Genomic DNA, 14,513 nt, shown 5'->3' with positions numbered 1-14,513 from the left:
AAAAACAATTTGTTTTAAAGGTTGAATTGGTATCTACTGTTTTAAAAACTTATCACTCAGGCTCTAGTCCAATGCAATAAAGCATTCTTGTAATAAGTATTCATTGGCACTGTCAGAGGTGTTGATTCAGTTCAGGTTAATTTCCAGCCTGTGGTGGTGGAATGTAATATCCTGCCCCCATCAGTGCATATTATGGGAGTGGACAAAATAATTGCTTATTGAATATCTTTAGGTATTTTATTCTAAATGAAATTGGTCTCTGGAACCTGTTCAAAAGAATGCCAACTCCTGTCCATAATTTCCAAACTATTATCAAACACACACACACACACACACTGTAGATCAAAATTAGAGAACAAGTTATTAATACTTGAAATAAGTCTGAAATACTGTTTTATTGTTCAGAATTTGATCGAATATAAGCTGTCTATACCCCTGCTGTACTAGCGTCTTTTTTTTAGTACATGTATGGACAGAGAAGAAAATGTCAATACAACTTGAGAGAAGTGCACTTTAGTGATGAGAGAAGATTACATTTATTTGTGTCGACGGGAAACATGTTTTGCGTAGGACTGGGGAAAGACTGAACCCAAAGTCTGTAAAGAAGTCAGTTAAATTTGGAGGAGGAAGTGTCATGGTTTGGGGGGTGTTTTCTGTACAGCTACATGTCAGTGTGAATGCAAATGTTTATGTGAACCTCCTTCAGCAACATGCAATACCTTCACTGCAACCGTCTCCCAATCAGCTGCAGTTTTCATGCAAGAAAGTGTCGCCTGTCACACTGTAAAACAGGTTAAGCTGTTCCTTGAAGCTGAGAATATTGAAACAATGAAGTGACCAGCCCAGAGTCCAGATCTAAACCCCATAGAGAATCTCTGAAAATCTTTGGTGATAAAGTAATGTCTAAGAAACCCACTGCAGTTACCGAACTGTGAAAGAGACTGAAGAACAGACCAAGATCAAACCAGAGAAGTGTGAGAAACCAATGATGTCCTGTGGGCACAGATGTGCTGAAGTCATTCAAAGCAAGCGCCTCTACACTTCCTGTTCATTTTTGTATCCCATAACCCTAAAAAAACATTGTTTAAATCTTCTCCTCTGACACAATGGTTACTCTTCTCTAATTATGACCAATGTCTTTTCACAATACAAAGGTTTTTGTTGAAGTGCCTTGGTTCTTTAAAAAGAAAGAAAAACATGCAAGTGTAGCAGGGGTATAGCCACAGTGGATATTTTATCAAATCCTGAACAATAAACAACAGTATCAAGTATTATTAAGCCAGAACTTAGTGACTTGTACAGTGTAATAATAACCCATGCTTACAGACTGCGCTCGTGCAGAGGAAAGGGTTGGGGGAGGGGTTTTATAAACAGACCAGGCTGCTCGTTAACGTTTTTGCCATAAAGACACATGAAGAGACCCCTGCAGTGATGGGGCTCTACTTTTTTAACTGACATTACATTGAGGGGGAATCATTAAAAAAAAAACACACATCCAATTCCAAACCCCTTAGAGAAACATTTTCTCAAAACATCGCCCACCCCCCTCAAGAATAAAAACCAGGGTCAAAGTTCACAGGAAGCTGGGGGGCTGCCATTTTTCCCTGCTACTGCTAGCGTTAACGTTAGACGCTGAAACGACGGGGAGGGGCGGTGAGGCTGTTCTGGATTTTTTGGAGCTAACTGGTGTCAACTGATCGAACGCGTTACACAAAAAACACGTCATTTTCTCCAAACCGTTGCCGTTAACAACCATTGTTATTGGATGAATTCGGCATGGAGAAGGTAGCGGAGCCGTCTTGGACTTCTTCGTACACCTACCAGGTGAGCAAGCACAGTGCGGAGATGCTACACAACCTCGACGCTCAGAGGAAAGATGGAGGCAGGTTCTGCGACGTGATCCTGCGCGTCGGCGAGGAGAGCTTCCCCGCACACAAAGCTGTGTTAGCCGCGTGCAGCGAGTACTTCGAGTCGGTCTTCAGCCGCCAGACGGAGGAGGGCGGCGACGGCAGGGAGCTGGAGATGCACACCATCAGCCCCAAAGTTTTTAAAGACGTTTTGGACTTTGCCTACACCTCCAGGATCGTGGTGCGACTGGAGTGCTTCCCGGAGTTAATGACAGCTGCCAAGTTTCTGTTGATGCGGTCGGTTATCGAGATATGTCAGGAGGTGATCAAACAGTCCAACGTGCAGATCCTCGTCCCGACATCGCGGGGAGGAGACGCCAGTCTTTTCCAGGCCACGGGGGCCACGGAGCTGGGTTTCCCGGTGGTGGCGCAGCAGCAGCAGGATCTGGTAAACGGGACGGGAATGCTGGTGAACGGTCAAAGCTTTGCGAACAATGCACAGATGTGTGTCGATGAAACCACCGCCGTGTTACTGAAGGACGGCGGCGGCGAGTCGTCGATGCCGATGTTGGAGCCCGTGGAAGGACTGTCCGTTTCCCCGACAACTACAACTGACACACCGGAGAACACGTTCCAGCACGACGCTGGCTCCCCGGCGTCGAGAAGGAACCGGGGGAGAGCAAAGAAAGGTGCCGGGGTTGTGGTGGAGCCTGTACACTTTATTAATCACAGCAGCACCCAGAAGGACAATGGGCTGTTTCCTTGCGGGACCTGCGGCAAAGCCTTTACAGAGGCTTCCCGGTTGAAGAATCACGAAGCGCAACACGGAGCTCACACACACGGCTGCGGCGTAAACAACGTCGGCGACAGCCTGTCAACAGCGGGCGGCCTGTCTTTGATGTCTCAGCCCGGTCTGATGGAAAACGGCCTGCAGTTACACGCGGGGCTGACGCTGGATAACGGCCGCAAACGGGAGAGGACCAGGCGGCACGTCGGTTGTGACATTTGTGGTAAAGTTTTCCGCGACGTTTACCACCTGAACCGACACAAGCTCTCCCATTCCGGAGAGAAGCCGTACGCGTGCCATGTGTGCGGGCTCCGGTTCAAACGCAAGGACAGGATGTCGTACCACGTGCGGTCCCATGACGGGTCAGTCGGCAAACCTTATGTGTGCCAAAGCTGTGGTAAAGGTTTTTCAAGGTGAGTTCAACTGTATTCACACTGTCCTGTAGTTTTGCAGTTGTAAAAAAGCAGTGCTGCGACTGTGCATCAACGCCTAGGATCCTTAAATCCACCCAGAACTGCTTCTTACTATATGAGTATGTTCAACTATATGTATCTGCATATGACAAAGTACTCGAAGGACAGTCCCTGCAGGTATAAAGTGAGTAGGCCCACTCACAATTACAAAACTGTGCAACCACAGCGTTGCAACAAAGAAAAAAAACTGATGGAAGCAGTTCTTGTCTGTCCTGCTGTTCATAAAGCTGCCAATAAGCGTTTTAAGATGCACAGACAAACTCAGACTCATAATCTAGTGGACCACTTTATCACAAGCACCCTGGATCTATGTCTGAGGTTTAAAAACAAGAAAATGATTTAGGCTTTACAAGTAATCTTTTAATTAACACATAGATTACATAGTTCAAACCATAAAGTGCCACTTTCTACAAACCTGAACACACTTAAGTGTTGTCATACACGCAAACCTTTTAGAGTTTTGTTAGAAAACTGCTGAGCCACTACAGAGTGACTTGAGTAATTTTGATTCAACTACACCAGGGCTGCCCAATCCTGCTCCGGCTCCAACACACTTGAGTCTAACTATTATCAAGCCTGTGACAAGCATCAGCTGCTTGTTAAGGAGCACATCATTAGACTCAGGTGTGTTAGAGCAGAGAGAAACCTAAAACATGCAGGACAGTGGCCCTCCAGGAGCAGGATTGGGCAGCCCTGAACTACACAAACCAGTTTCCCAGGCTCTGCTCCCCGCCCATGTCGCAAAACTCAGTGTCACCACCTACTGCTTTGGAGGTTAAAATACATGCAGATAATAACAAAGATGTGATGAAGGGGTGGAAGTTGTGGTTAAAAGAGTAGTAGTGATTGAGTCCCTTCCGGTTTGCTACATTCAAAGAAAAAAAGTTACTACAGAAAACGTTTTGGGATGCTTTATTTCAGCATGTAAATGCCTTTTGTCGTGAATTAAGATTTCTCGTTGAGCTGTTATAGCACATTACCATAAAACCCACGGTTCAGTTCTTCTGATTCATAAATCCTCTGCATTCTGAGGTAAAGCCTTTGTCCAAGATATTTAAAATATTAGATGAATTTATATTTAATTTATTAATAACATGATATACTGACCAGGTGTAGATTTAACAGCTACTTTCTTGTACTGTATTATTTTACTGTGTCTTTGATTGTTTTCTATTTTTACAAGATGTGACTGTCACACGACTAATTGAGTATATCAGTCAGCCTCTGATATTTTAGATATTGAATGATCTTTATAGGGAAAAAAATGTTAAAGTGTCAAATGTAGTGTAACATTTATACAACGTGGGATGATAATAATAATAATAATAGTGATCATGATGATAATAATAATAATTACACGCTCACAAAGTCACACATGGATAACCAAGCCCTTGGTTTCAATAGAGTAAGTTTGCACAGGAAGCTCAATGCCCACCTGAGTAGTTCCTGGTTATGTTTTGGTTGCCGCTGTTGAGTAACAGGCAAAGATAAACAAAGCAGCAGCAGTGAAATTTTCTTACATTTTAAATGAGGATTGGTAATGGTAAGATACGGCATTTTAAGCTGTGTGGAAAATCTGGAAATAGATTAGAAATTAGTCATAGATGGACAACAAATATGATTTCCCTTTTTCTTTCCAGACCAGACCACCTGAATGGACATATCAAACAGGTTCACACAACAGAGAGACCCCACAAGTGCCAGGTAACATTCAGGATCTATATATCAGAGATAATGTATTATGAAAACCCACAGCTAGTCATGGTTTTTAAACCATGATATGTGAGAAAGCTGTTAACTGTTGATTTCTGTTTTTCAGATTTGTAATGCCTCTTTTGCTACAAGAGACCGCCTCCGGTCACACCTTGCATGCCATGAGGACAAAATCCCCTGCAAAGTATGTGGCAAATTTCTGCGAGCTGCTTACATGACAGACCACCTCAAGAAACACAGTGAAGGGACACATAACTACTGTGGCATTTGCAACAAAGGTAATTATTTGAAATACCTACTACCTCAGCATATACCACACTGTTACAAGCTCCTCTGAAGCAACTCTTTCCTATGTCCAGACAAATATTCAGTTGTGGACATTCAGAGGGAAAAAACTTACTGTAATCCTGTTTTGGCATTTGCCTGCTCTGCTGTGTGTTCTTAGAAAAATAACGAAGGACCGGTGTTATGGTCATGCTATTGCAATTACTGCATATTTTCTCTTGTGAATTACTTTGTTTATCTGATATGTGAAGTTATAACTCGGTCCAAAACACTGAGGATTACCTGTATAACGCTGAAGGTAAACTGTCATGAGTATGCCATGACTGCAAAACCATAACTAAAAGGAGTCACTATCTGAGTTGACTACTATCTAAATGTTGAATGGAGATTTATGAATACAATGTGTCAGACAATGTGTCGTGTGCAAGGTCACATAGGACATAAACTATGTCCTGGTGCGAAAGAGATTTTTTTTTGCCACTACAGGGATACCAAAACACACCACCCAGTGTGCTGGTTTTGTTTTTTTTAGCTGGGGTCCTCTGTGTTGGCTCCTCCATTGTGGATATATTTTCTGCTTGGAAACAGAAGCAACCCCTGACTTTTCCCAAAGACTTGTTCAGGGTGTGCGGTGTCCTATTTGAATGTCTTCTGATTCCGTGTTTTTGGGGAGAGGTTGCAATGAGTTGTACAAAGTATTTATCATTCTTTGTTTGGTCTGTAGACAAGGTGAAATGCACAAATGGGATGTGACAAACATGTCTGAATCTTGGCCTTTACCTTGTGCATTCAGTCTTGGTGCTACATGCTGAAAACATTTTTTTAATAATTTCTGCTTGTTTTGTGCCCGTAGAGTCTGCAAACTCGAGTCTAACAGCGTTGACTGTGGCCACTACACCAAAATCACCACACATGCCTGGTCTCCTCCTGGAGGCTTTTTAAAAAAATTAGTTCAACCTTTATCTATACAGAGAGGTACAATTAAAGTTTTGTATCCTGTTTTGCAAGAGTGTGCTTTGTACACACGTCAGAGAGAGCAGTGCTTCTTTTACAAATAAAAGTACAAACAAGATGAACATAAAATGTACAAAGCTCATATTGAAAAAATGGATAAAGTGAGTTAAATCCATCAAAAGCAGCAATACATAAATCAAATTCCAAGACAGTCGAGTAAAGCTGAGTTCATACAAAATAGATCAATAGAGGTGTTTTGAAATCTCATCGCTGAGGTGAGATAACTGGCGAGCAGCAATATAGCCTCCTTGTGTACCTACAGATGCATCAGTTAACAGTCAAAGCCCCTTTCACCCATGCACTGCAACCCTGAGGCTAACTAGACATTACCTGGAGGAGCTGTATGCCAGAAGGCAAATGTCTGAATCAGTTGGATCGGATATCAAACAAACTTTAGCAGCCAGCTCCCTAGTAATGTCCATGTACGAATAGAGCCGGTCATTGTCTGGAGAATTCACAGCGAGCGAGTTGCCGTGTTGGTGACGTTTCTATCATGCGGCTGGCACGAGACAGCAAGAATACAAACATTCGAGGGTTGAAGAAGAAGGGTAATTTACACAAAGACGTCAAAAAATGTCTAACTGGAGAGGCGACATTATTCAGGAACTTCTGTCAGTAAGACACCAAAAATCGTCAGACAGATTCAAGAAACTGTAAGAGACATGGTTGTTTATGACCAAACTACAAACCGCACGCTCCACCCAGGCGCCACATCCCACCTAAATCAAACAGAATATTTTCAGTTGTGAGAATAGATCTGACATGGACAGTCTCCTGTTGTATGTGTGAAAGGGAATCTTAATACAATGTCCGGACCTTATTTGTCAGACATTGTCCATATGAGAAAACGACTAAAAAGTAAAACAAGGATACTAGTTCTGTGACTGGTTCATAAGAACATCTCTCTACATTGTGCATTGCTCTTTGTTTGCTTGGGAAGGGAATTTTGATTTTTGCCTCTTGCCTATGATATAGTGATGCTCTTCACTATCTGAGATTAAATTCAGAAAAATATGGATTTAACCTCCCCTCATGCATCATTAGTGTTCCACATTTATTCCGGTATCGGTCGGATTGATCAAATATAGCCAGGGTGCTACTCGTCATAGTCAAGGCCTTAAGTGTGTCAAACAACTGCCTTGTTCTTTGTTCTTCTGGTCCCAGGTTTCTCCACTGCATCCTACCTTAAGGTGCATATAAAGACACACCATGGCTCTCCACTGCCCCCCTCTGCCACAATGCACACCTTCCCTGAGACAAGGGGGGAGCTGCAGATGCACAACGGCGCCCCTTACCACATGGGACGCCAGTGCTCAGTGGAAGGCAAGCAGCCGCCCGCCCCATCCCAAACTTACATGTTTCTGGCTTTCATTTGCTCGGCTGCTATTTGGAGAAACATGCTGTTGCATCTTTTATGTATGTTTAAATCAAAAGCATACATCAACCTCTGCTGACAAGCTTTGCGCTCAAACATTTGTGCAATTTCATGTGCTGGTTGTCTTTCTGATGGCTAACTAGGTGTCTTTCATTCAGAGGGTGCAGTGTTTACACAACCTCCCTGTGGTAATTAGATAGAGGGAAAACAGCTTGAAGTATTCCACAACTCTATGAGGACATGTTCTCAGAAGTTTAACTGACTCATGTCATAGGTTAGTATTGCAGCTATGGCCCAAGGAAACTCTTTTTTTGCTGTAGCTGTGAGCGTTGCTTCTGTCACTATAGGCAGACAACTCATTTACTTGCATACATAAGTGAAACTACAGTGGAAACAAAGACCCTTTCTGTAGTTTGTCAAGTAAGGGTGCCTGATACTATGTGTACCTATATTACCACATTGTTACTTGTGAAGATATAGCTAGCTGGGAAATTGGGAACGTAATGCGGATATATTCAAAGTTCCCGTAGTCATGTACAGTAATTGACAACAAATATGTTGTCTAGATATAGTTGCTAGTTCTTACAGATGACCACGTAAGAATTTGGAGTGCTGAGTGAGTCACTTTGTGTGTGTGTGTCTGTCCAGCATGGCCATGGCATCATATGGTGTCTGTTTCTGCTTGGCTGGTCCATCAGCAGTTAAATGCACAGTGCTGCATGCGTGTCCTAATGTGTGCTCCATTTGCCCTGGATTCATTGAAACCTTTTGTAGAACCAGTAGCATAGAAACATTGCAGTGTGAGCCTGAGATAATATGGAAGATGATATGTATGTTTTGATTGCACTTTTAACTGACTTCCTCCAATTATCCGACTCATCAGAGAAATCTAAAAAATGCATGCATGCAGTGTATAACGTTTGAAAAAATATGCTATTTGGCTAATTACCGAACACAGGTTGGCTGTCAAAATTATTGATTATAATGAATTATTGATTATCATTAAATCAGCAGCAATTCATTGGCACCATATCGGCCTTGTCAGTTCTGGCTGGTGAAAAACAAATATATGCTTGCCAGGCTTATTAGGAGTTAGTGGGATATCTGTTTCCTTTGAATCCAGGATGTTAAAATTGATGTTGGTTGTCATAGTGTTTGCCAGCAGGGTACGTGATGACCTACAGATTTTCTTGCATTTGGTGTCAAAAGATTACATTTTCCTCCCTTTGGGCAGCGTTGTTTGTATTTGCTTGCTTCGGGTTATGCTGTTATTCAAGTTTTTCCTTTTTTCTCTTGCTTCTTTTCAAGATGGTTCAGTTTAAGAATAGCATGCCTAACAACATCCGGCAGGGGGACTGCCGATGAAAACTAGCCGTTTAGCTAACTTGGGTGCATCTATATTTGTTTGAATGTTGTTGCTAATGTACATAAATACGTTAAATAAATTATTATTATTTGTCAAGTTGTGAGGGGATTAGTGGACTTATATTATTTAATGTGGACTCATTCTGTGGTGACTCTCCCTAATTGTCTTCTGGTATGAGTGTCATTGGATGAGCAGACCCTTTGATTACAGTTGTATAAATGTGTTTTCCTTCAGCACTGTGGACAACAGTTTGACTGACTGTCATGTGGCAGAAAGATATCATCTTAGCAGTTACCAAAGTACTGCTCCCTGTGGCTCTGAACCACAAATTCTAGTAAAACTAATTACTGAAACGGAATGAGACTGAATATTTTAACAATATTTAACGTTAAGTGAGCTGAGAACTCATAGTATTTTAAAATAATGTCATGTCATTTGTGAGACAAAACAAGTTGTGTGCAAACAGTATATTTTTTCTATATATAAATAATGCATTCATTCTTATTTATTTTTTAAATACACTTGTGCGTAACAAGTCAAAATGTCCACTATAAGAAAGGCCTGCACTCAAATTACACGATTTACGTCATTTTATCTGATAAAAGTGGATTGTTAGTCATATCGAGGATTCACATCCTATGTACGTTCAGAGATAAGGTTTTTGCTTGCAAGAGGAAAGAGTTAATTAATTCATCACTTGACAACTTCAGTGATGGGACTCACTCAACATGGTTTCAAAAGTCCAGTTTACAGACAGCATTTCAAGTATTAGTGATGAAATGAAGGTAATTCTGTCTGTATGGTTTCCGCCGGCCTGTTATGTCTGCCCCCTCCCCTTCCTTTCTCCCTGGCCGGGTGTTGTGTAGACCTGTGCGCCAGTCGCCAGCTGCTTCTCACCTCGTCTGAGGCAGAGGGTCGCTTTCATGGGCTCTCTGGACACCCAGTTCTTCCCCAGCCTGGCCCTCCAGCCTTGGGCCTGCAGCCTGAGTTGCTCATGGGGAAGGCAGGTGGGGCTCCATATTTCTGGGATTGTCGCTCTGGCGGGGTGCCTGGCTTCCCTGTCCATGGGCCTGCTGCAGGTCAGTACTGTCCAGCAGGAGGGTGGGTGGGGGCATGGTGCTAGCGCTGCCCACTGGTTGGATGAGCACAGCAGAACTGTCAGTGGACACTGGGCAAATGGACTGAGATAGACGATTGCATAATTTAATGCTGTTTTGTTTTTTTTTTTGTTTTTTTTTACTAGATTTAGTGATTGATCTGTTTTATTAATTGTCACATTTTATAATACTTGCACTTGGTGCCTTCTCACTAAAGTTCTCAAGGTAGATGTTTTTGCAGGTGCCACCAACTATGGGATTAAAGCTGTATTTGTCAAAACCTGTATATTTCATTTGTCCTCTTCATGCATCCCTTTCCTCCCATTTCCACTTTTCTTCTCTCTCTGTCTCACTCTCTCCCTTCCTATCCATGCTGTGTTTACCACAGACGGGCAGGAAAACACTGGGAAATGTCCTCATCTTGAATCAGATGAATCCGATCCTTCATTTGGGGAAATGTCCAATGGTGACAAGCTTAAATCTCCACACAAACCTGTCGGGCCGGAGCTTGAGATGCCCTCTTTAGCCTGTAACGGAGCCCCTGCGGGTGCCTTGGGCTCTCCAGAAGGATCTAAAGCCAAAACGGACCCTGAGAAGAAGTTTACCTGCGGAATCTGCGGTCAGGCCTTTCGCACCAAGTCCTACCTCAACAAGCACCAGCACAGAGTTCACAAAGCCCAGAAGGCCCAGGGGGTTTCAGGCTCAGGTTTAAATGAGTTGGCCCCTTCCCTGACCTCTCCCTTCTCCCCTCAACAAAACATGTCCCTGCTCGAGTCTTTTGGCTTTCAGATAGTCCAGTCTGCTTTTGCCTCTTCACTGGTTGATGCTGAGGCTGGTCAAAGTGGAATCGACTTCGGAGGGAAGTGATATATTTGCTAAAGTTCTAGAAAAACCTCTACTTCTTAGGACAAAGCCGGGTTTCCCAGAGAAGACGCTCCGTATTTGGGATTAACTTTGCCTCAAGGCTACTTTTTTTCCTGTGTGTTACGTCACTTAATGTGTATCTGATATTTTTGTCAAAGGCTGCCATACGATTCCTACTTTTTCTACTTTTTCAGAGTATGAAAAGTGTGCGCACGGCGTTTAAATTGTCTTTATAAAGAAACGACATGAAGGTTTTATTTCATTTACCTGATGTGGATCTGTTGAAGTTATATTTGATATTCTTTCATTTTTTTCCGGCTTGTGTGTAACTGAGCTTTCATAGCTGCACAAATGTTTGAATTTATCTACTGCAACCTTAAAACAAGTAATTACTTAGATGTCTGTTCGCCCACTTTAACTGCTCTGATGTACTTTGGCCATAGCAGTGATTGAATTTAATGCTTCATATCCGTTGTTCCAGTAAAAGGCTGTAAAAAGTTGTCTTTGCCTCAGAGAAACAAGAGGGCTGAATTCTGTGTTTATATTGTTCTCTGCTTCGTTTAGAAGTGTTTTGTTTTTCTTAAGGACAGGGATTTAAATTGGCCTAAATTTTGATAGCTGCCTTTATTTTAATCTGTTAATTATTCAGAGAAACATTCCTAACAGGCCCACAGCATATTTCATGACACATTGGGCAATTTTCTTCAGTTTACAGACCACTGAGTAGCACTGGTAGCTGTCAATTACTATTGACAGGATAACAGTTAAGAGGCACATTTAAAACATGTTAACACATTTACAGCATCCATCAAAGCTCACCTGGCACTGTAAAACCTGGGGAAAAATAATTTCAATTTCAGCTAAAAACAAAAAAAGAATAGTTAATCTGGCAACATAGTGCTTTGTGTATCACAGCAGAATGAATTATTGTGCCAACTTCATTAGATTTAATTGATATAAAGTTATATCAAATTCACACGTTAAAACAAACTATGCTTCATGTCAGAAATTAAAAATATCTAAAAAATGTATTTAAAGCTTGAGTAGCACCATGGCTCTGTTTCTATTAGTTTTTATTTTCTTTTTTAAAATACCTGTAGTCCTACAGTGCATTGATTATTTGAACAAAGCCTTTAAGGAGTGTTGTCATTCACCAAATTTGCCCTGGAAATTTTAACCTGTAAAATGAGTCTTGAAACATGCCTTGAGTTTGTTGGGAATGAGCTTTGTATGCCCCTTACAGTGACTATGTTCCCAAGCCTGGTTTGTTAGGTATTAAAACAGTTGTGTACTTTAAACAGGGACCAATGTCAGGTATATTTTCAGTATATATATTGAGAAATGTAGATTATATTTTATTAACTTATTCATGCCCTCAGTTTTGCGTGCAGTTCTTTTTTTAAATTGTCAAAAAAAAAATTGTGATTTGCTCATTTTGATAATATTTCACTAAATTATGTTACAGTAAATGTAGATGTGTGGTTATGTGTGTTGTGCAACAGCTAGGAGGTTTAAAAAAAAAGAGTCACACCCTGATCCACCAGCCTCTGCACCGACCAAACGTAATGCTACTTTTACAGAGTCAAGTAATTAATCTCACTTTATTTCTACAGTGTTTCTTCCCATTCATTACCTGCTGACCTGTTCTCACTCCTAACTCATTAAATACAGCAGCTTGGTCAGTGGCCCTCGGCTTCTGATACTGATGCACAAGACCCCCATTGTGTATGAGAATCCCCGGGTCTTCATCTACTCGACCGCTGCATTATGAGATGACGTAGTATAAAGAGCGTCAAACGCAGGATAATGATAAAAGGCGACAACATCTGCGTAGAGAGGACGTCAGTGTGGACGGACTGGTCAAACTGTCAGGACTTTCACCTAAGAGGCCGCTGTTCCTGTCCTGTGGGAAACCCCAAATCAACCTGTATAATTTTAACTTACACTACATACAGTACGTGGCCCACACAAGTGTTTAGGTTACCCAATCAGCAACGCACTTTTACTTTGGTTTCACATGGGACACAAACGGCGGTCTCTTGGGTGAAAGTCCAGACAGTTTAACCCATTCATCAACTCTGACCTCCTCCCTACGCAAAATTTGTTGCTACTAAGAGTGTTAAAAACGTGATACCAATGGGTCCAGACCAGGAGTGAGTTTGTGTTGCATCTGCACTTGTTGTATTTCTCACCTGTCAGATTTGCTTGAGCTGTTAGTAGAGGAGGTGTCTTGTGTTTGCACTAATGGTCGCTGGGTTAAGGCACAAACTGTCCTTCGGAATGTGTTACAGTGAAAATGTGTTTATTCTCAAATGTTGAACCAAGACATTCCTACGATGAGGAAAGAATTAATTCTTAATTGAATGGTTCCTCAAATCAGTACACAATAGGAGCCTCACATCCACTCTTCTGCTTCGTTCCATTTGAAACCGCTCCACTGCAATGAAAACGTTTTTACACCGCTGTATTGGTTTTGCATCTTAAATGACCCGACAGGATGTTACTGATTAGAAGAAATTGTGTGTGAAGATCAATTCCCTGAATTAAAAAAAAAGCAAATGCAGACCCTTTTCACAATCATGACATACTTCCTCTAAGCCCTGTATATACTGAAACAAAAAATAGTAGCGCCAAAACTCTGCTGGCATTTATGAGAAGAGATCTACACTAAAATAATGAGATTCAAAAATACGGTGTAATCATGGTGTATCGTATTGATCTCTCACACAACTCACACATCAGTTAACATCTTTCTCATAGGGGGGTGGTTTTATTTGTTATAAAACCTGTATAATGATGCAAATCAGTGAAGTGTGTGTGTGTGTGTGTGTGTGTGTGTGTGTGTGTGTGTGTGTGTGTGTGTGTGTGTGTGTGTGTGTGTGTGTGTGTGTGTGTGTGTGTGTGTGTGTGTGTGTGTGTGTGTGTGTGTGTGTGTGTGTGTGTGTGTGTGTGTGTGTGTGTGTGTGTGTGTGTGTGTGTGTGTGTGTGTGTGTGTTTATTTCTGTTTTTTGATCCGTGTTTCCTGCTTTCTGTTTAATTATTATTTGTGTGTAATTTCATCTGTTAAATCCAGTACATTCCTATATTATTTATGGTTATATTGTGATTGTAACAAGTGTATATACCATTCATATACACATTCTATAAATAAATATATATATATAAATATATATGAACCAACCAATATGATCAGTGTTTGTCAATGGTGGTCCTGTACATATATAGATTTTTTTTTCTTGTCCATCATGTGGAGGTATGTTAAGTTATGGCCATTTGATTGAAAGTGTAAACTGCATGTTCTGGCATGCGAGCTGAGCTGGGGACTGAATGTCGATCACTGGTTGGTGGCAGTAATAGTTTCACTGTTCACCGTACTGTCACTCTGCTCTGGTAGGGCTCACGCTGCCAGCTGCAGGACTCGCATCTTTGACCAAGTTTTCGTTTCTCCTTTTTTGATCCACTCTGCACTAGTATTTACTCCTTAAAAGGTGATAAGGGTTGTTTTTGGTATTGATTATTGGAAAACAAGTGTAAGATGCTGTAAGGAAACAATGCTCCTTTGTTTGTGTTCTTCACTGGGATGTATGATTTTGTTTCACTCACGTTGGTACTCAAGTGCAGGATGTGTTTTTTTCGGTGAGTATTTAGGCTTAAATGTTTTTGCTTTCTGCTTTTGGTCTGTTGCAAAGTGC

General features: G+C 41.6%; 1 protein-coding gene across 2 annotated transcripts; it reads left to right on the top strand.

The window, feature by feature from the left end:
- Positions 1-1,679: 1,679 nt before the first annotated feature.
- On the top strand, positions 1,680-13,658 carry patz1 (POZ/BTB and AT hook containing zinc finger 1). 2 transcript variants are annotated; one of them, XM_083938563.1, is made up of 6 exons: positions 1,768-3,047; positions 4,748-4,811; positions 4,927-5,098; positions 7,284-7,442; positions 9,727-9,939; positions 10,346-13,658. In XM_083938563.1, exons 1-6 carry the CDS (start codon positions 1,777-1,779, stop codon positions 10,822-10,824), a joined length of 2,358 nt encoding a protein of 785 aa, XP_083794689.1. In that variant the 5' UTR covers positions 1,768-1,776; the 3' UTR covers positions 10,825-13,658. The 2 variants fall into 2 exon arrangements, with proteins under 2 accessions (XP_083794688.1, XP_083794689.1); XM_083938562.1 differs by lacking the exons at positions 7,284-7,442; positions 9,727-9,939 and having other exon boundaries at positions 1,680-3,047.
- Positions 13,659-14,513: the final 855 nt, after the last annotated feature.

The sequence above is a fragment of the Echiichthys vipera genome (assembly GCF_963691815.1).
Source record: "Echiichthys vipera genome assembly, chromosome: X".
Taxonomy (NCBI): domain Eukaryota; kingdom Metazoa; phylum Chordata; class Actinopteri; order Perciformes; family Trachinidae; genus Echiichthys; species Echiichthys vipera.
The sequence above is the reverse complement of the archived record's forward strand: the minus strand, read 5'-3'. Positions and strand labels throughout refer to the sequence as shown.